The sequence below is a fragment of the Triticum urartu genome, chromosome 2A (genome assembly GCF_056163025.1).
Source record: "Triticum urartu cultivar PI428250 chromosome 2A, HENAU_Tu73, whole genome shotgun sequence".
Taxonomy (NCBI): Eukaryota; Viridiplantae; Streptophyta; class Magnoliopsida; order Poales; family Poaceae; genus Triticum; species Triticum urartu.
This window is the reverse complement of record NC_141874.1, coordinates 743,227,371-743,249,719: the sequence shown is the minus strand read 5'-3', so window position 1 is coordinate 743,249,719 and position 22,349 is coordinate 743,227,371. Positions and strand designations below refer to the sequence as shown.

The 22,349-nt window shown below is 43.3% G+C and overlaps 1 protein-coding gene across 1 annotated transcript; it reads left to right on the top strand.

Annotated features, from left to right (window-relative positions):
* Positions 1–20,821: 20,821 nt before the first annotated feature.
* On the top strand, positions 20,822–21,637 carry LOC125527956 (barwin). Its single transcript, XM_048692470.2, has one exon. The coding sequence runs from the start codon at positions 20,946–20,948 to the stop codon at positions 21,444–21,446; it is 501 nt and encodes a 166-aa protein (XP_048548427.1). The 5' UTR covers positions 20,822–20,945; the 3' UTR covers positions 21,447–21,637.
* Positions 21,638–22,349: the final 712 nt, after the last annotated feature.

The following is a 22,349-nucleotide window of genomic DNA, read 5'->3' as shown; positions in this document are numbered from 1 at the left end:
AGTCTTAGTCATCTTGCCCATGAGGCATGGTTCTCAAGCATCAACGGATTCATAATCAAGTGATTCCAAAAACCCATCAGCATGGATTTCCTTCATGCGCTTTACACCAATATGACCTAAACGGCAGTGCCACAAATAAGTTGCACTATCATTATTAACTTTGCATCTTTTGGCTTCAATATTATGAATATGTGTATCACTACGATCGAGATCCAATAAACCATTTTCATTGGGTGTATGACCATAGAAGGTTTTATTCATGTAAACAGAACAACAATTATTCTCTAACTTACATGAATAACCGTATTGCAATAAACATGATCCAATCATATTTATGCTCAACGCAAACACCAAATAACACTTATTTAGTTCCAACACTAATCCCGAAAGTATAGGGAGTGTGCGATGATAGTCATATCAATCTTGGAACCACTTCCAACACACATCATCACTTCACCCTTAACTAGTCTCTGTTCATTCTGCAACTCCCGTTTCGAGTTACTATTCTTAGCAACTGAACTAGTATCAAATACTGAGGGGTTGCTATAAACACTAGTAAAGTACACATCAATAACATCTATATCAAATATACCTATGTTCACTTTGCCATCCTTCTTATCCGCCAATTACTTGGGGGTAGTTCCGCTTCCAGTGACCAGTCCCTTTGCAGTAGAAGCACTCAGTTTCAGGCTTAGGTCCAGACTTGGGTTTTTCACTTGAGCAGCAACTTGCTTGCCATTCTTCTTGAAGTTCCCCTCTCTTCCCTTTGTCCCTTTACTTGAAACTAGTGGTTTTGTTTTCCATCAACACTTGATGCTTTTCTTGATTTCTACCTTCGTTGATTTCAGCATCACGGAGAGCTTGGAATCGTTTCCGTTATCCCTTGCATATTATAGTTCATCACGAAGTTCTACTAACTTGGTGATGGTGACTAGAGAATTCTGTCAATCACTATTTTATCTGGAAGATTAACTCCCACTTGATTCAAGTGATTGTAGTACCCAGAAAATCTGAGCACATTCTCACTGCTTGAGCTATTCTCCTCCATCTTTTAGCTATAGAACTTGTTGGAGACTTCATATCTCTCAACTCGGGTATTTGCTTGAAATATTAACTTCAACTCCTGGAACATCTCATATGGTCCATGACGTTCAAAACGTCTTTAAAGTCCCGATTCTAAGCTGTTTAAACATGGTGCACTAAACTATCAAGTAGTCATCATATTGAGCTAGTCAAATGTTCATAACATCTGCATCTGCTCCTGCAATAGGTTTGTCACCTAGCGGTGCATCAAAGACATAATTCTTCTATGCAGCAATGAGGATAAACCTCAGATCACGGATCCAATCCGCATCATTGCTACTAACATCTTTCAACTTAGTTTTCTCTAGGAACATATCAAAAATAAAACAGGGGAGCTAAACGCGAGCTATTGATCTACAACATAGATATGCTAATACTACCAGGACTAAGTTCATGATAAATTAAAGTTCAATTAATCATATTACTTAAGAACTCCCACTTAGATAGACATCCCTCTTATCCTCTAAGTGATCACGTGATCCAAATCAACTAAACCATGTCCGATCATCACGTGAGATGGAGTAGTTTCAATGGTGAACATCACTATGTTGAAAATATCTACTATATGATTCACGCTCGACCTTTCGGTCTCCGTGTTCCGAGGCCATATCTGTTATATGCTAGGCTCGTCAAGTTTAACTTGAGTATTCCGCATGTGCAACTGTTTTGCACCCGTTGTATTTGAACATAGAGCCTATCACACCCGATCATCACGTGGTGTCTCAGCACGAAGAACTTTCGCAACGGTGCATACTCAGGGAGAACACTTATACTTTGATAATTTTAGTGAGGGATCATCTTATAATGCTACCATCAATCAAAGCAAGATAAGATGCATAAAAGATAAACATCACATGCAATCAATATAAGTGATATGATATGGCCATCACCATCTTGTACTTGTGATCTCCATCTCCGAAGTACCGTCATGATCACCATCGTCACCGGCATGAAACCTTGATCTCCATTGTAGCATCGTTGTCATCTCGCCAATCTTATGCTTCCACGACTATCGCAACCGCTTAGTGATAAAGAAAAGCATTACAGCGCGATTGCATTGCATACAATAAAGCGACAACCATATGGCTCCTGCCAGTTGCCGATAACTCGGTTACAAAACATGATCATCTCAGACAATAAAATTTAGCATCATGTCTTGACCATATCACATCACAACATGCCCTGCAAAAACAAGTTAGACGTCCTCTACTTTGTTGTTGCAAGTTTTACGTGGCTGCTACGGGCTTAGCAAGAACCGTTCTTACCTACGCATCAAAACCACAACGATAGTTTGTCAAGTTGGTGCTGTTTTAACCTTCACAAGGACCGGGCGTAGCCACACTCGGTTCAACTAAAGTTGGAGAAACTGACACCCGCCAGCCACCTGTGTGCAAAGCACGTCAGTAGAACCAGTCTCGCGTAAGCGTACGCGTAATGTCGGTCCGGGCCGCTTCATCCAACAATACCGCCAAACCAAAGTATGACATGCTGGTAAGCAGTATGACTTATATCGCCCACAACTCACTTGAGTTCTACTCGTGCATAACATCAACGCATAGAACCTAGGCTCGGATGCCACTGTTGGGGAACGTAGTAATTTCAAATTTTTCCTACGCACACGCAAGATCATGGTGATGCATAGCAACGAGAGAGGAGAGTGTTGTCTACGTACCCTCGTAGACCGAAAGCGGAAGCGTTAGCACAACGCGGTTGATGTAGTCGTACGTCTTCACGGTCCGACCGATCAAGCACCGAAACTACGGCACCTCCGAGTTCTAGCACACGTTCAGCTCGATGACGATCCCCGGACTCCGATCCAGCAGAATGTCGGGGAAGAGTTCCGTCAGCACGACAGCGTGGTGACGATCTTGATGTTCTACCGTCGCAGGGCTTCGCCTAAGCACCGCTACAATATTATCGAGGATTATGGTGGAAGGGGGCACCGCACACGGCTAAGAGATCAATGATCAATTGTTGTGTCTTTGGGGTGCCCCCCCGCACCCGTATATAAAGGAGCAAGGGAGGAGGAGGCTGGCCCTAGGAGGGGGCGCGCCAAGTGTGGAGTCCTACTAGGACTCCCTAGTCCTAGTAGGATTCCACCTCCCATATGGAATAGGAAAAGAGGAAGGGAAAAGGAGAAGGAAGGAAGGGGGCGCCCCCCTTCCCTAGTCCAATTCGGACCAGACCAAGGGGAGGGGTGCGGCCACCCTTGAGGCCCTTTTCCTTCTTTCCCGTATGGCCCAATAAGGCCCAATACGTATTCCCGTAACTCTCCGGTACTCCAAAAAATACCCGAATCACTCGGCACCTTTTCGATGTCCGAATATAGTCGTCCAATATATCGATCTTTATGTCTCGACCATTTCGAGACTCCTCGTCATGTCCCCGATCTCATCCGGGACTCCAAAATATAACTGTCATCGAAACCTTAAGCGTGCGGACCCTACGGGTTCGAGAACAATGTAGACATGACCGAGACATGTCTCCGGTCAATAACCAATAGCGGAACCTGGATGCTCATATTGGCTCCCACATATTCTACAAAGATCTTTATCGGTCAGACCGCATAACAACATACGTTGTTCCCTTTGTCATCGGTATGTTACTTGCCCGAGATTCGATCGTCGGTATCTCAATACCTAGTTCAATCTCGTTACCGGCAAGTCTCATTACTCGTTCCGTAATACATCATCCCGCAACTAACTCATTAGTTGCAATGCTTGCAAGGCTTTAAGTGATGTGCATTACCGAGAGGGCCCAGAGATACCTCTCCGACAATCGGAGTGACAAATCCTAATCTCGAAATACGCCAACCCAACAAGTACCTTCGGAGACACCTGTAGAGCACCTTTATAATCACCCAGTTACGTTGTGACGTTTGGTGGCACACAAAGTGTTCCTCCGGTAAATGGGAGTTGCATAATCTCATAGTCATAGGAACATGTATAAGTCATGAAGAAAGCAATAGCAACAAACTAAACGATCAAGTGCTATGCTAACGGAATGGGTCAAGTCAATCACATCATTCTCCTAATGATGTGATCCCTTTAATCAAATGACAACTCATGTCTATGGTTAGGAAACATAACCATCTTTGATCAACGAGCTAGTCAAGTAGAGGCATACTGGTGACACTCTGTTTGTCTATGTATTCACACATGTATTATGTTTCCGGTTAATACAATTCTAGCATGAATAATAAACATTTATCATGATATAAGGAAATAAATAATATCTTTATTATTGCCTCTAGGGCATATTTCCTTCAGATCCATTCTTCCAAAAGATTTGAAAGAGCAGACATATGCCCACTGAAACAAAAAAATATTTTGCTTGGTTACCACCGATGGACAGAGTGAAAGAGATTCTTCGGATCTTCAATATTGTGTCATTCTCTCTTCATTTTTTGGGCCATGTAATCTTGAAAACATTGTGTTCAGACTGTTGTCCCTTTTTTCTGCATTTTAATTTTTAATATAAAATAATGTGGGAGTTCAAAAACAAAAGTTGATTCAGAGGTGCGGTTTCACGTAAGTACAAAGGTGTTTGCCAATGTCACTGTCGAGATACTGTACGTTCATTCCTTTCTTGGTTAGCTTAGGGTTCCTATGGTTGTCCTCTTTTCTGTGAAGTCATGCAGATTCGATGAATCTTCTCATATGTGCTTCTATATGATTTTTTTCTTTTTTCTCCTGTTGTTCTGTTAATAACCAGATCTAATACCAGTGAGTTAGATGCCCATGCATGCATGAGCTGGCTGACAGACAAAGACAAGTAAGCCAGGCCTCAAGACAATGTAGCTTAATCAAATTAAACTCAAGATTCTGGTGTTTAACCCTGTTGTGTTGCTTCTAGAAATAATATAAAAGATGTGAAAAAGAAATCTGTGGAGTTGGCACTTTACATAAGGTTGTAGATCATTGTAGTGTCCTAATGTCTAAGACTGTGCATTGGAGGTTCATCTTGCAAACATTTTATTACTTGTTGCATTGGAGGTTCATCTTGTCTTGAGGCAAACAAATCAGCATTGGAGGCTCATCTTTGAGGCTCATCTTTATTACATATCAGAACTTGCAAACAAATCTGTGAAAGACTTGTAAAGTTGTTGGGTTTTGTCTCCGACCATTGTGTCGTGATGAATTTGCAGGTACCCCGAGAGGCCCTTGAGTTTGCCGGAATGTCGATTAACTTCCGTTCCGGCAAATTCGGGTACTCCATATGTCCTATTTTCAGCAAAGGTCATGCTGGAATTTTCCGTGAAGTTTAGCATGACTTTGCTAAAAATAGGACATATGGGGTACTTGCGACTAATGCATGGGTCGGGGTATCTTATTACTTAGTTAAGTAGGATCAACTACCCCGCCATTCTTGCAGCATTAAACCATAGGTGGCAATAGAGCCAAGTGATTAGGCCCAACTTAGAATTCTCCTTAGCATCGATAAACCCTAGATGATAAACCCAACATAGGTGGCAATAGAGCCAAGTGTAGTGCCAACTGATTAGGCCCAACCTAGGGTGCCTCGGCATCGATAAACCCTAAATGATGAAAACTTAACTTGGCTTCTATAGGGTGCCTCGGTGTCGATGAGAACCTAAATGATGTATGCTTAGGCTTTTAGGGTGCCTCGACGTCGACAAACCCCAAATGATAAAAGCTTAGCTTTTAGGATGCCTCGGTGTCGAAAAACCCTAAATGATGAGACCATGATCTTGTTCCTTGACAATAACCAACTTTTTGACCAAACTTTTTTCCTATTTAGAGCGAAACATGGCCCACAACGATGAGGCCGGTGGTTCGGGCGGCAAGCAATTCTGGGAGCTGTCCCAGGAGTTGGAGGAAGAACCTCGCCGCTATGAGGACGCCGCGGAAGACACCGATCCTGACTACACAACCCCTAGTGGCGTCGGGGATGACACCACTGATGATGGCGCTGCGGATGCCACCACTGATGATGGTGGCGCACGCACAGATGGCAGCCAACCGAAGAGGCAACAGAAGGACCGGCGCCCGAGCGTGCTCGGCACCGTCAGGGAGGAATTTACTGAAGTGAACTCTGACAGGCATCCGACGGCGCCCAAACATGTAGTCAAGGGGTACTCGGTTCAGCTCGGGTGCATTCTCTGGAGCACCGTCTCGATCAACAACGAGAACCTAAGGCATAAGGACCGAGGGAATTTCGCAGCCTCCTCTTCACGAAGCTGCACGAACGATACAAGTTCCCCGCTGAGTTTGCCAACACACGCCTCTTAGGGAATAAAGTGAACGGTGCCGCCCTCACGAGGATGAGCACGACCCTGTCTACTTGGAAAAGCACGGTGAAGGCAATGATTGAAAAAGGTGATAGTTATGAGAAGATCAAGGCGAAATATCCTTTGATGAGCGAAGATGACTACAAGGAGTTTAAGATCAAGTGCGAGAGCAGCGCAACCTCTGAATCAAGTCAGTGGGGGAAAGAAATGCGGAAGTTAAACTTAGGGGTCCACCAACTCGGTCCCGGCGGTTACAGAGTGGCGGAGCCTATATGGGACAAGGAGGACGCGGAGCGTGCCGAGTAAGGCCTACCGCCCCGCTTCGAGAAATACCGTGACAAGCAGACCAGGAACTTTCTCAAGGCCCGATACAAGGAGGACCCGGTAACAAAGGAGCTTACCACGGATCCGAAGACCAAGGCGCTTGAGCTTGTTCTGGTAAGGAATACACCACCGCGTAATTAGATCCATATGGTTACATTCTAATTAATCCCCAATATTTTTAAATGGTTCACGTTCCTTCCGCAGGACAATGAAAGCAGTAGCGCGGGGTCGTCTCAGAGCTCCCCTTTCGACACCCCTTTAAATAGGGCGTTGAACGTAATGAAAAACAAGGATAAGCTCAGTAAGCCGACGTCAGCTGGTCGTGTGGCCGGCAAAGGCTTGTCCACAAAATGGTCGTCATACTATACCGCTGGTGGGCGAAAGGAGAAAAAGACCAGCTCGGAAAGCCAGTCACGCGAGGTTGAAGCACTCAAGGCACAAGTGGCGCGGATTCTGGAGATTGTCCAAGAGCAAGTGCAACAACAACTGGGAACGATGCTCAACGCCATGGTGCCTACGTTGATTCATCGGCTAACAACGTGGATTGCGGGCGGCCAACAGGGGCCTCCCCCGGTTCCCAGCTTCACGGCCAGCAACTCGCACAATGCGCAGGCAGCACCATTGGTGTCTCCAGCGGAGGCAGTATTCATGTCTCCGGCGCCGGCACGGGCATTGGAGCTTAATGCACCCGGGTGTACGCCGGCCGGCACCTCGCCAGCAAGCGGCCCCTCCGTCAGTTGCACGCCCGCCGTTGGCGGTGGCTCGACATTAGCCGAGCTCGACGGCATCACGGTAACTAAGCCTCTCAGTCGATGACTTCATCTCCTTGCCTTTGACTGGGCATCCCTGACGCCCTACATATTTTCGCAGGGCGCCGCCGACGTTCCTTGCACTCTCCTGCATTTCGTGGGCGGCGAGTTGGTCGATGTCGCCAAGGGCAGAATCGTTCAACCGGGCAACCCCGTGTTCCACGGTAATCCGATGCCACCCACAGTGTATAGGGTTGAAGTGGTTCGGGTGCTGCCAGGCTGCGACGAGCTGCTACCTCCGATTCGACCCGCTGGGGCTGACGAAGAAGATGAGATGACCCTCAGCGCCTGCGTAAGCTGGCCCCTGCTTTGGCCGAAGAGCCAGATTCGTTTGGGGGCGGGGGACACCACCCCACAGACAAGACCACCAGTCGTGCCGGCGCCAAGCCATGGCAAGAACGCCGCAACGCTACCGGACATGCCGGACATCCCTATGGCACGGGATCCGGACATGCATATGGCACAGGATCCGGATGACGACGATAACGACGACAGTACATTTACCAACGTCGATAAGTACTTTGCCGAACATGGGTACGGTGATGAGTTCTGCGGGCCTCCTTCTCAAGAACCCAACCAAGATGACCGCGATCTAGCTGGTTCGGCGGAGAAACCCAATTGCAACAGGCGTCGTCTGGCGTTCAGTTCTCAGGAGACGCCTCCAGCTGCCGCCTTCACCGAACCTCAGATAGCTGAGGTGCCCAATATTATCAGCCCCAACACGCTCAAGAAGGCGGTCTGTGAGCAGAACTCGGTCCCATTACAGCAGATCAAGAAGAAGGGACGGAAACGAAAGGCTAAAAAGGGCGCTGGTGCGAGCCAACCGGCACCGAGTACGATCCGTGCTTAGGACGGGCCACCTTCACCTAAGGATATCTCGAGGAGGGTGCATGTGGCAGGTAGGGCGATGCTACCAACAAATATGCTCAATGCTGCAACCGGTGCTATGCGGAGTCTGCATGACAGTGTTCTTTCTTTGGAGAAGCGGCGTCTCAGAGAGAATGATGTGGCATACCCGGTTTTCATGGCCAAGGTGCCAGAGGGCAAGGACTTTCTGGATGGCGCCATCGGGGGTACGATCGTCCTGCGGTTTGATGACATCTTTGCTATGTTTAACCTTCATCCGCTGCACTACACCTTCGTTCGGCTGTTTTCGTTGAGTATGGAGATGCGGATCATTAGAGACAAGACCCCGGACATCGTGATAGTTGACCCCTTCTACATGCGTGCCAAGCTCTTGGGCAGCGCTGGGGACCGCCAAGTCGCGAGTTCACACCTCGAAGGCGTCATTCTGGCAAACCCAGATAAGGATAACTTCCTCGTGTCTTACTTTCCCGAGTAAGTCATCCCTTAACCACCCCGAAACAAATGATTTCTTAGATTTCGATCGTTCTTTCTTTTTTCTAGCATTCCGTGTTCTGTGCAGTGACACACATTGCACACTCATCCTCTTAAGCCCGAAATATTCCATGGCCACGTATTTCGACCCGAACCGTGACTCCAAGATAGACTACACAAATATCAAGAAAGTTCTTGATGATGTTCTCCCCGGCTACGCCAAATCTAGAGGCACCTTCACCAGGCCAGTTCGTAGGTACGGCAGGCACGTGTTCTCCCACAATACTAAGTTCTGCTGCGTCAAGCAGCCGCCTGGCGGTCAGAAGGATGCCTACTACGCCCTCCATCGCATGCGGGTGATCGTACGGGACCATCATCACCTTCTGCTACCAGATAATCTCAAAGATTGGGCCACGAGCTTGTCGGCAATCCAGGACGCGGACATCAGACAAGAATTCTTTCGCATCCAGTCGGAGTTAGCGGAAATCATGCATCAAGATGTCCTTCATACCTCGGGGCAGTTCTACCTCAGATATCAACCGTCCAACAGTGAGATAGACACAACGCTACAAATGCAGGCTGACAACGCCCGCGATTTCATGACCATCACGACAGACGGCGGCTTCATCCACGCTCCGGTCCCATGAGTCGAGTCGAAAGTAGTGATGCTATGTGTAGTTCTGAAATATTGATTTGCTCATGTTGTAATTAAACTTCAATGAATTGTATGTCTCTTTGGTTTGGACAGTTGTTCAACTTAGATGTAATCGATGCTATTTATTAGTAGGACCATGAATCGTGCTATTAATGTCTTGCTTTTCTCTTCCGATCCTTTTGTTGCATACTTATATATTGCTTATGTATTGTCTGTTGTTTGGCTTGTGCATAGAGATGTCGTCGTATGTCGTGTACAAGGGTAAGGTTCCCGGAGTCTACGACAACTGGGAGGAGTGTCGGAGACAGGTTCACCGTTTCAGCGGTAACAGTTACAAAGGGTACACCACTAGGGCGGAGGCGGAATCTTGATACGCCCGCTATCTAGCGGGAGAGAGGAGGGAGCGTTGGAGGAACCGGATGAAGACCAGTTTCATCGCGATGATGCTCATCGTGATGACCGCAGCTCTCTTCTATGTGATGGTAGTTTAGATGATCGATATCGACTTGTAATGTAAAGACAAACTCGCTACTCGCGGTCTCGAGACTCGTAATGTTTTATCTTTATTCGGTCTTTTGAATTCGGAGACTAATATGATGAATTGTATTCGGAGACTAATCTTCTATTGTATTCGATGAATCTGCTGTTGCTGTGTGCTGCTGTCTATAATCTCTTCAATAATATATTTTGTAACCTATGCAAAAATCAGAAAAGTAAAAAAAAACCTAATATTCATACTAATGGCGCATCACCTCAAAGTGCGCCATTAGTATGCCAAAGGATACTAATGACGCATCACTACACAGTGCGCCATTAGTATGCCAAAGGATACTAATGGCGCATCACCCCACAGTGCGCCATTAGTATGCCAAAGCACGTGGGTAAATATGGCCCCCCTGCGAGGCATACTAATGGCGCATGGTGGTCTATACTAATGACGCACGGCGTGGTGCGCCATTAGTAAAAAATACTAGTGACGTGGTACTAGTGGCGCACCAGTAGTGCACCATTAGTAGGCAAAACTGGTGCATCATTAATAGGCCTTTTCCTAGTAGTGCATGTTATACTTAAAACTCAAAACACATTTCTCATTTGTACTACATTATTGCTCACATATTTTTTTTTCTTCTGAATTTGAGGTGAGGCAAAGATTTTGCCTCTGTTTTAGAAAAAGAAGTGATTTGCATGATCTGACGACTTCGTCTGATTTCGCAACCCAGATAGATGTTGCACAACCAGGTAGCACCTCCACCATCGCGTGTGGTTCCATAGTAGAAGCAATTGAATCCTAGTTTGCCGCACTTCGGGCCATTATTCCACATAAAATTAATGCCTTAGGTGTTCGCAACAAAAGTGAATGAAGATGAAAAAGCACATACTTACGTATATAACTATTGATGTTAAATTATTGACAAGACGTCGATCTTTATATTAATGCAAACAAGAAACTTTGTAGTGATGAGTGCATGGTGCTTAAAATAAATTAGAATCTGAGGATGTCTTGTCTTACACTATTATTGCAAGTTTACAATTGACGTCCACATTGTTCCAGTTGATATTGATTCTTCTTAATTAATGCAGGTTCCATTCCAAAAAAAGGTTACAGAAGAGAAACCAAAGCAAGCTTCAAAAGCAATGTGCGGCCATTTGAGGTGAAAAAAAAAACCCAAACTGAAATTCAAATGGGCATTGTGGTGCGACGATGGAGTAACATGAATGGTGGCGGTGCACGCAGCACGCAGCTTCCAGTGACACCTAAAATCTCTTTCCCTGATCCATTTGGTCAGTATGGATTTCCTTTGCATCGGTAGCCAGGGCTGGTCCTGCCTCTGCTTGCCCGCGACCAGAATCATAGTACTCCGGACAGGATTTATGTGGATACCGGACACGATCTTCAGGAATGCAGGTCGTGGATTCCTTTTTCACAGCGGCAGGTCAGGAATTGGCGTGCGGTGCATTCCTACAGCCTTGTCGGCCTATAAAACTACTAGTAGAATGCTCGTGCGTTGCCACGGGCATTTGAAATATTTTAGCTAGAGTTACGTATAAACATAATACATGTGAAATTTCACATGTATAGAAAAAAATAGCAGTAACAATTGGGTAATAATTAAATCCATTTGACTTGAATGAAGTTGGTAAAAAAATATGTACTCCCTCCGTTCGGAAATACTTGTCCTAGAAATGGTTGTATCTAGACTTGTTTTAGTTCTAGATACAACCATTTCTAAGACAAATATTTCCGGACGGAGGAAGTACATAGAGAGCAATGATCCAACTAATCAATAATTTGTAACAAATTAATATCTACTTGATGCGCTTAAGATATTATCGGACAATATCAGAAATCTTGTTTTTAGATTTATTCGTATGATATTTGAGCAAGTACAATAATAACTTCTTCATCAACTTATAACCATTTTGCAGAAGCAATATATGTAGTTAGCACGAATATTTCACATGGAAGTCTAAAAATGTGCAACGGAAGATACTCATTGTGCAAACCGGACGAACCAAATCTTTATCGTTCCACGAGAGCATAAAATAAAAAATGAAATAGCCAAACACATCCCTGAAATTGAGTATACTAGTATTATCTTGAATATAGTGATAACAATAGTATATGCTTGTACCTTGAAAGTTATGATATTGAAATATATGAATTTACTGATCCGTGCTCGTTGGAATACCAGCCGAAAATATACGTTGCCATATAGAGATACTCATCTTTTTTGCTTTCTTTTGCCGTTGCAGGCGCTCACGGAAGCAGCCGGTGCATTGCCGCCGGCGAATGGATTTGTGATGTGAACATAGTGTGTGAGCAAGACTGCCTGAGCGAACATGCAGGTTCTTGTGTGAACGTAGGCGCGCGCGTGTGTACGCAAGCAGCTTGCATTTCCATGCCACATCCTGACCATCGTCAAGATCCTGTATTGCCGCGTGCTTGAAGCTGCAACTTGCTGTACCTTCCCTCGAAGAGCAAGACGAACAATCTTCTTTCTCACAAAGGCATTGAATGAGTAAAGCGAAAGCCTCTCATGCACACTGCCTTGCCGGTTTTGGAAGTCGAGAACCGTATCTGCGTTTTCTTTTCTTTTCTTTGATCCCTTCAAGTTGCAGCATCAGAATAATCATCGGGGAAAGAGCACGCAATCGAACTTGAAGGGATCAGAGACTGGAAGCATAATGTATCGTGGCGACATGCTTGGCACCGTTTCCTATCCGAATCAACAGAAAAGCACACACAAAGAAAGCGGTTTGGTGATTGACGGGGAATCGTATCGTATCCTCTGGTGGGCTAGAGAGCCTCGTTTGGCGGAAGAATCTCCCCTGGCCAGCTCGAACCCACCTGAACTGCAATCTGCAGATAGGATGAGCTGGGGGAAGGGCCCCGGGATGCCATGCCTAGTTGTCATCGAAAGCCAGAGAGATTCCTGCCCTCCCTTCCTGAAGCGTGGCACGGCGCCCGGTACGAGACTGGCGATATTTGCATTGCCAGTGGAGAATGAGATCAGACGCGCATGGGCATATCGATCGAATCTCCATTCATTCACAGACCATCGTCACTATTGATCAGGAAGAGAAGCAGATGATGACGATCAGCGTGCCCTCCCGGCCAGCAACAGCGTCAGGCTGATCAAGTGCAGCGAGGTCAAAGGTGTGTCGGCACCGGCGGAGCCCCGCTTCCGCCGACGACAAGCGCGATGCATGCCTGGAGCGCCGACCAGAATTATCCACCGAATCGGCATCTCCGCTGCCGATCGCTACCGTTTGCCCTGCCGGCACCTGCTAGCTCCACAACTCACATGCTCTACCGGCCTGCCTGCCCCGTTATTCTTATCTCACCGCCGTTCCACCGTCGAGGAAACGTCCTGTGAGGTGCCGTACGGGGCACCGTACATCAGTGCATCAGAGCTCGATCCCGTGGACACGACGCGGCACTGATCCAATCCAATCCAATCCATCATTCCATATCACCTGGAAGCTGGGATCAGTGGCCTGTCGATCGACAACTCTGCACCGCAGGCTCGAAGCCTTGGAACAGGGCACGAGCAAGCGGCAGCATGTGGCCGCCCTTATTCCCTCAGCGGAGAGCCGCAGATCATTAGTTAGGATCGGGGAGAATCGACACTTCGCAGCTACACCGCATTGTTTAGGGCGAGTAAACGGGATCCGTATCCGGATTAATCAGGAGATAACAGCGTGAATATGATACAGGCCGGCAGTGTCAATGGCCGAGAGGAGAAAAAACATAGCACCTGGATTAATTCTTTTATAAACCCGGGTGGTCGGTCAGTCAGATAGTATCTATCGTTTTAAAACTCTGTTGTCAGCTATGTTCCTCTCCTCTACGTAGTGCTTGTCATGCGAGAGATCTGCTTGCTTGTTTAATCAAAAGCCAACGGTGGCCGATCCATGTCAACTGCTGAAGTGGTCACTCGAGAAGAATACTGGAGCGTGAGGTTTATGGTGAATATTCAGAGAATGGCAGCTGCATTGTTCGAATTTAGCATATCTTTGGACATGTCTTTTCCGGGGATTCGACACCATGTTTTGTGCGCGAATGGTTTTATTAGGGTTTTTGACTGTTCCAAGTCAGAAGAGGCCAGAGTTTTCTCTGGTTCTTCAGTCTGTGAAACAACCATGCTTATGTTTTTTTTCCAACCACTCATTGCTCATTTTCATTAATTTCTTAAAGAAAATACATCGACCGTCCTCACATAAAGAACCAGGCAGTTTCACAGCTGGAAATCAAGAGTGCGGTGTTCAGTTTTACGGGAAAGCATCCTCAGAAATCAAGCTAATCATTCGCATGATTCTCCCACGTACAGTACAGATCCTTAGGATCGCCACATCACAGCTGGACTTCATTGCTCAGGGTGTCTAATTAAACGGGCAGGGCCGGTCCTGAGATATCGGGGGCCCGGGGCGAAACTAGAACCCGGGGCCCCTTAATACAACATCGAAATAATAATAATAAGCATGCCTAAATTCCATTTAACAGCTATGTATAGGATCATTAATTTGTCGAGAAATTTAAGTTACTTACTCGAAGAAATAAGTTGCAACGATGTGTCATATTAGACGAAAGGTAAATTTGATTTTCACACACCTCTTGTGAAATCAGACACAAACAAAACTCCATATATTGGGTGGGCAAGAAGTTGTCTATCCACCAATAACCTATCCTCCTATAACCATCCACGAACAAACAAAAAAATTGACGGCGTGAGAAAATTCCATCGCATAAAATGTACAATCGGCCAGATGACAATTACGATCAGCCCATGCAAAAAAAAATAGGACTAGAGAAGGATCCTCAAAATTTTATACTAAATTATAGTGATAAAACAATCAGCTGTAATTTATAACATAAATTTGGACGCCATAAAAAGCAGGGAAAACAAAAATACCTACGGTGCCGCGCCTCTGTTTCGCTATCATCACGATGTGCGCCCAGGCAAGAAGCCTCGTTGGTCGTGCGTGCAGTTCGTTGATCACCGCCGTTTATTTTACTTTGTTAGGGTTTGGCTCGGTGTGCTGTTGCTTTTTTTTTGAAGGGTGCTGCTGCTTTTCGGCCACCGCAGGGAAACGAGAAAGGTATAAATCAATTGATCGCTTCAATCTTCCAAAACAGGATCGCTATTTTGTGCTAAAAAAGGCCCTGAGACAACCAGCCCACCACCACGTAACTCACGTTATAGTAATACTAATAAAGAAATAAAGGCCCAAGGCCCATTGCGCTAGATCGTCTTTCTTCTTCGTTAAGACACAGAACAGCAGTTAGAGCGCCTCCAACGGCTGAATTCAGGGCGCACATATACCTGGAGAGGGGGCCCCTTGGCTTGGGGGCCCCGGGGCGGCCGCCCCCCTGCCCCCCCTCAGGGCCGGCCCTGTAAACGGGATTCGTATCCGAATGATTAAGCAGCAAATGATAGTGCTTGCGAAACAGGCAGGCAATGTCAACGAGAACGGACTAATTTCGATTAACTGCACGTAGCCACGCAACACACTGTGTTCTTTTATATCCAGGCGGTCAATGTGGTGATATCGCTTGAAAACTCAGCTGTCGTCCATGGTGTTTGGCATGTGAGCGATGGATCTTGCTGCTTGTTTAATGAAAGCCAACGTGATGTCAAATTAGACTACTTAAACATAGTCGGAAAAGACAAAAAAGGGGAAAGTATGTATATATGACTATCTCGATTAAGCATCTTCAAATACACTTCTGCTTCGAATATTATTTCTGTCGCGATTTTGACGACATTATTAGTTTGTACTTGAATCAATGGTTAAGGGACTTTTGAGTGTTCCAAGTTAAACATCCAAATTTGTATCGCGTTTCAGTATGGGAGGCGCGTATGACTCTCAAGTTTTGCCGAATTTGCTAGCATATGTTTTTACTGTGTTAACACATTCACAATTATTCTATCTTGAAAAAAAAGCACCTAGGTGGTAAATGAAGTACAAACCTTGATCGACATTTATCAAGAAATATGTATTGAAATACACAACAGAGAAAAAAAATCGAAAAACGTTGCACATAACATTGAAAATAAATTAGTTGGTGAAATTAGACAATTTAGCTGGTGAACCATGCAAATTGTAACATAAGGCTCCAACTTATGTTCTCAATAGTTGGATCAGTTAAATTTTCTTGAGGACCATGGAAATACTGAAACCATGGTTGATACATACCCGCCTCTCATTACATGTCTAGTGTCAGATGGATCATCAGCGATTATAGCAAAACTGCCCGAGGGGACTATATCTTGCTTTACGCGAGCTCCATTTCTGTCTATTGGGCCGTCCGTTAGCGCAGAACAAGATTCGATCCTTGGTCTTCTGGTTCAGGGGCAACGTTCTTATCCAGTAAACCAGATTCAGCTTTGTGTAAACTACTAGGGCGCCATCTAATTGAGGCTAAAAGAGCCGGTTTTGCATATATTATTTCGGGTCCTTTTGTTTTTGTTTCATCTTTCTTTTTTCACCTGTTTTCTGCGTTTATTTTCTTTGTTTTCACTGTTTTTTCTTCTCTTTTATTTTTTTTCTCCGGTTTTATTTTTTCTGTTTGATTATCTTTTGGTTTATCTTTGTTTTTTCAATGTTTTTTATTGGATTTTCTTTTTCGATTTTCTTTGTTTCTTTTGGTTTTCATTATGCACTTTTTGTATATGTCAACAATATTTATCTAACACACGTTTAACATTTTTCAATAGAAATTTAAATTTTTTTAATACATAATCAACATTTTTCTGTACACATTTTAAACATTTTTAAATGCTTGAGGAACATTTTGCAAAGACATGATTAACATTTTTTGAATACATGGTCAACATATTTCCTGTGTACACCCAAATGTGTTAATACTTTCACAATTATTTTATCTTGAAAAAAAAGGAACCTGGGTGGTAAATGAACTACAAACCTTGCTCAACATATATGAAGAAATATGTATTGACATACTACACAATAGAGACAATAAATCAAAAAAGTTGCACGGAACATTGAAAATAAATTAGTTGGTGAAATTAGACAATTTAGTTGGTGAACTTAGAAAATTGTTACATAAGGCTCCAACTTATGTTCTCGGCAGTTGGATCAGTTTTTTTTTTCGGAGCATGGAAATACTTAAACCATGGTTGATACATACTCGTGTCTCATTACATGTCTAGTGTCAGCGATCATAGCAAAATTGCCTGCTCTTCTTGCAGTAGTTGCGAGCTCATGGGCCAGCTTGTTTTGGATGATCTTGATGCATTGAATCCATGCAAATATGTGTGTTTCTATTGGTATGCATATTCAGATGTCATTTCGCCCTACCAAAGAAAGAGGAGCCTTGATCATAAAGGGGCAGACTACACATGCCAGCCGCTCTGCTAATTTTCAATTTACTACTGTGCGCATATCACATGCACGCCAGCTAATTGAGCGGTCTGTTTGGGCTTGCACACCTAGACGCTTAAGGCAAACACGTGTGTTTCTCTTTGTTCATGGTTCAGAAATCTGCAAAATCGGTGGGAAAGAAATCGGGTTGTCAAAATGTTTCTATTTAAAAAAAGTGAAATACGATAAAACTGTTTGATAAATCATAAAAGGTTAATGAATTCAAAAATATTCACGAGTTTTAAAAAAATATGGCAAATCATAAAATGTTCGCGGATTCAAAAAATGTTCGCATATTCAACAAATGTGCATAACTTTGAAAAACATGTTTTGGAAATAAAAAACATATGTGTATTTGGAAAAATATTCGTGAATTCTAAAAAGGTTTTTGATTTTTATTTTTTTAAGAAATTACAATTATTTCCCAACTTAAAAAATTCACGGATTCCAAAAAATGTAAGTTGATTAAAAAAATATTCATGAATTCGAAAAATATTCACGCGCTTAAAAAAATACATCTACTAAAAAACATCATGTTCTTGAATTTCAAAATTTTTCCACATAATTTTTCAAATGTTCACTGACTCAAAATATGTTCAAAATTTCGAGAATTATTTACAAATTTGTAATAAATATTCTCTTTTTTTCTTCAAATTTCCAATAAACTCTCCACAAAAAATAAAAAGGAAAAAACTAAAAACAAAAAGTAAATAAAATAGAAAATGGAAAGCCAAAACTAACATTAAAAATAAAATAAAAGTAAAAAACTATAGTAAGAGTAAGTAAAAACAGGAAAATAAAATGAAAAAACAGAAAAGACAAAAGAAAGAAAAACTAGAAGACCAAACAAATAAAAAAGATTCAGAGAAGCTTGGACAAGGTGCGAATCTTCTACTCCATCCATTTCTAAATATTTGTCTTTTTAGAGATTTCAACAAGTGACTACATACGGAGCAAAATGAGTGAATCTACACTCTAAAATATGTCTATATACATTCGTATCTGGTAGTTCATTTGAAATCTTTAAAAAGACAAATATTTAGGAACAAAGGGAGTATATTTTAGCAAGACCAGTGGAAGGAAACCAGACTGGGCCGCCACAGACACTGGATAGGCACGCGGAGGTGTTGGTACGCGCGAGGACTATATTTCGCATTCAGCGAGACGCCTACCGTCGTCCAACCGTTTTTTTTTTCAGTTTTCTTAATTTATTTTTTATTTTCACTGGAATTTTTTATTTCTTTCAATTTTATTCGTTTTGTTCGGTTTATGTTGTTTCTCTTTAGCTTTTTCATTTTTTGGTTTTCTTTGTTTTTTTATTGTATATTTTTTGTATATGTCAACAATGTTTTTCTAATACGTGTTTAATATTCTCTAATACAAAATTATTATTTTTATTCCATGGTCAACAGTTTTTTAATAAAAATGTTTGAAATACAAGATCAACACTTTTTGAAAACCGTGGTCAACAGTTTTTTAATAAAAATGTTTGAAATACAAGATCAACACTTTTTGAAAACCATGGTCAACATTTTTTTGAATAATTGGTCAAAACATTTCCTGTACACACTTTTTTTTCAACAACTTGATTAATAGTTTTCAAATACATCTCAAAAAATTTTATATACACATTTACCATTTTCCTAACGCTTGACTAAAATTATTCAAATTTATTTTTTTCAACATTTGTTCAAATGAATTATCTATATAGATCATAAAAAAAATCTGATCAAGTTTTGAAATACATGGTCAACATTTTTGGTACACACATTTAAAAAATTTCAAATGCTTGATCAACATTTTCTTTTCGAACGGTTGATTAACATTTTTATGTTCTTGATAAAAAAAATTCATACATGGTTCAACATTTTTTCTATACATATGTAATATTTTTCAATTGTTTGATCAACATTTTGCAAATACTTGTTCAATATTTTTTCAAATGCTTGATTAACATTTTTATATACATGATATATCATATCATCATTTTTTAAATACATGGTCCTCATTTTTTATACACATTTAGCAAATTTCAAATGCTTGATCAACATTAATCAAATTTTTTGAAATGTTTTACTAATATTCTGAAATACGTGATCGAAATTTTATACACATTTTCATATATGTGGTAAACATTTTTCTATACAGTTTCACATTTTTTATATGCTTGATCAATATTTTTCTAATGTTTTTATATAGTTGTTTTCTTATATATATATATTTTTAATATTTTAAAGTGTAAACAAAAGTACAAAAAACAAAGCAAAAGACGTAGCAGAAAGCGTAAAAAAATAATAAAAAAAGAGGCTGTGGCCTCCCACACTCCTGGGCGGTCTCCCCTTCAGCGAGGGTTCCTACCCTCTCGCTGATGGCGGGATATAGGGGCTGCCATGTGTACTCGCAAGGTCGTTATACAGCGATATAGGCACCAAATAGGAACCGTGGTGCTGGTTGATGGCATTAGCGTCGCTTCCGGTTTGATTTTTTTCCCAACGTCTTCCAGCTGTGTTTTTCTCGGTTTCCTGTTTGATTTTTTTGTCTATTTTTGCTCTTTCTTTTTCTTTTCCCATTTTTTCATGTTTTTTTTCAAATCCGCGGACCTATTTCCAAGTTTGTGATCTTTTAGCTCATGAACTTTTTCTAAAATCTTGAACATTTTTTCATATTTTGGGTCCTAACTCCTTTTCAAATTTCATGATTTTTTGAAAATCCATGAGTTGTTCAAATTCATAAAAAAAATCAAATCCGTGAAATATTTGTATCAACTTTTTTTTTTCATATTTTGCCACTATTTTCAAAAATTTATGAACTCCTTTTAGATTAGTGATTTTCAGATGGGGTGGGGGGCGCATGTAGCTCTGCCAAAAGTTAGCATGAATGGGCTACAGTGCAACGATTAAGGGCTAATGACATAAACTATCTAGTGAACCAATCTTAAAGCACATGGGTCGCCGCATGCATTCGTGCCCTGGCGAATTTTCTGATGTGAAGTGTGTGTCTATAAAAAATTGCAGTGGAAGTACATAAATTAAAGTAATCTAATTGTTGTGATATATTGAGTGAAATTATCAAGATGTGAGGTCCCTTTTTTTCTTCATGGATTTTTGTTGGACCTGTTCTAGGCAGTTGGTGTTGTCGGTATCTCAATGAATTGGTGAGAACTCTATCTCATAACAATAAATCGAGCTATCCTATCTAAAACTTCCAATTATGCGCAAAGATATATCTTCCTCCTGGCTTTCGCACACGTGTTGGCAATTGCGGCCGCACAAAATTGTGGAAAGTGACACGCTGACATGATTACATAAGCATCCATCCACACTTGTAACAATTTTGCTAAATTTTCCAGCTAGGCAGCAGGACACGTAGCCACAGCTCTTAAAACATATGCACGTCCATGTGAGCTGTTCATGCAATTGATCCAGTTTGTGGAAAATTCGTAGAAGCTGTGAAGAGAAGAAAAGTCTACCATCACCGTACCATCCCACCTCTATATAATAATGGTGGCGGCGAAGAGCGATTCCCATTCCAGTTTCCGCGGCTGCTAGCTCCTCCTCTCTCTGTGGTACGATCATCCTCCTCTGCTACGTTGACCAGGATGGCCGCGCGCCTTGCGCTGGTGGCGACGCTCCTGTGCGCCGGAGCCGCGGCCGCGGCGGCGCAGCAGGCGAGCAACGTCCGCGCGACCTACCACTACTACCGCCCGGCCGAGAACGGCTGGGACCTGGGCGCCCCTGCCGTGAGCGCCTACTGCTCCACCTGGGACGCCGGCAAGCCGTACTCGTGGCGGTCCAAGTACGGCTGGACGGCGTTCTGCGGCCCCGCCGGCCCCCGCGGCCAGGCGTCGTGCGGGCGGTGCATCCGGGTGACCAACACGGGGACGGGGGCGCAGATCACGGCGAGGATCGTGGACCAGTGCGCCAACGGCGGGCTGGACCTCGACTGGGACACGGTGTTCGTCAAGATCGACACCGACGGCATGGGGTACCAGAGGGGCCACCTCATCGTCAACTACGAGTTCATCGACTGCCGCGACAACCACATCAACTTCCATGGGAAGAACGAGACGCTCCCAGCCAGCACTCATGCTGTTGAGTAATTAAAAGCTACTGTAGTAGCACATGTATGATGCTCAGATGCTGCATTGTTGCGCTGTACGCACACATGTATGCATGCATGGCACGGAAGTTGAATAAATCAAACGGGAAGTGGAATAAATTTCATGTATGGATCTTATGGTTGTAAGTTGTAACAGCGGAAAGTGGAATAAATCTCAGAAATTGGCAGAAATCAGGTGCGTGAAGTAGCAGCTGAAACAATCCTAGTAGAGTCTGGGAGTTGTATTAGCCTCAGGTCAGTCCGGCTGCCGGCTTGCTTGGCAGCGGCGTGCTTCAACAAATACGTCGCGCCCTTTTTTTGCTGTACGTACGTGTGTGTTGTGCTTGTTGTAATGCAGGGTATATATCCCGGCAGGGTTGCTGTCGTATGGATGCCGGTGCTGCCCCGGATCTTAACGGCGTGCAGCAATCCGTGTAACAATGGCGATAGTGACGAGGCACCCGGGACGTGGCGTGTTGTTGACTGGGCCTTCTGTACATTGTTTCACCGTGATGACTGATAATGAACGTGTACCATTTACGTATTGGCTCCTGAGATCGTTGCTGAAATAGGAGCCATCTCGTTCTTTGCGTATTGGCTAACTAGCTACTACTCCCTCCTTTCCGGTTTATAAGAATCAATTCAAAATCTCACCAATCAAGATAGATGATGAGTGGTAGAATATTTTTTTTAGTTTGCAAAAGCACCCAATTAATGCTCTTGTTTTCCTTAAAAAATTATGTTTACGAATGCATTAATTGCAATGCATGCATGCATAAAGTGCATGCATTGGTCAATTTTCTCTTAATACTTGCATGCAATAATTTAATGCACATTGAAGTCAGAACATGTGATGAGGAACAACCAAATTGAGCCTTAGGCTAGTCATAGTGGGAGTAACTTA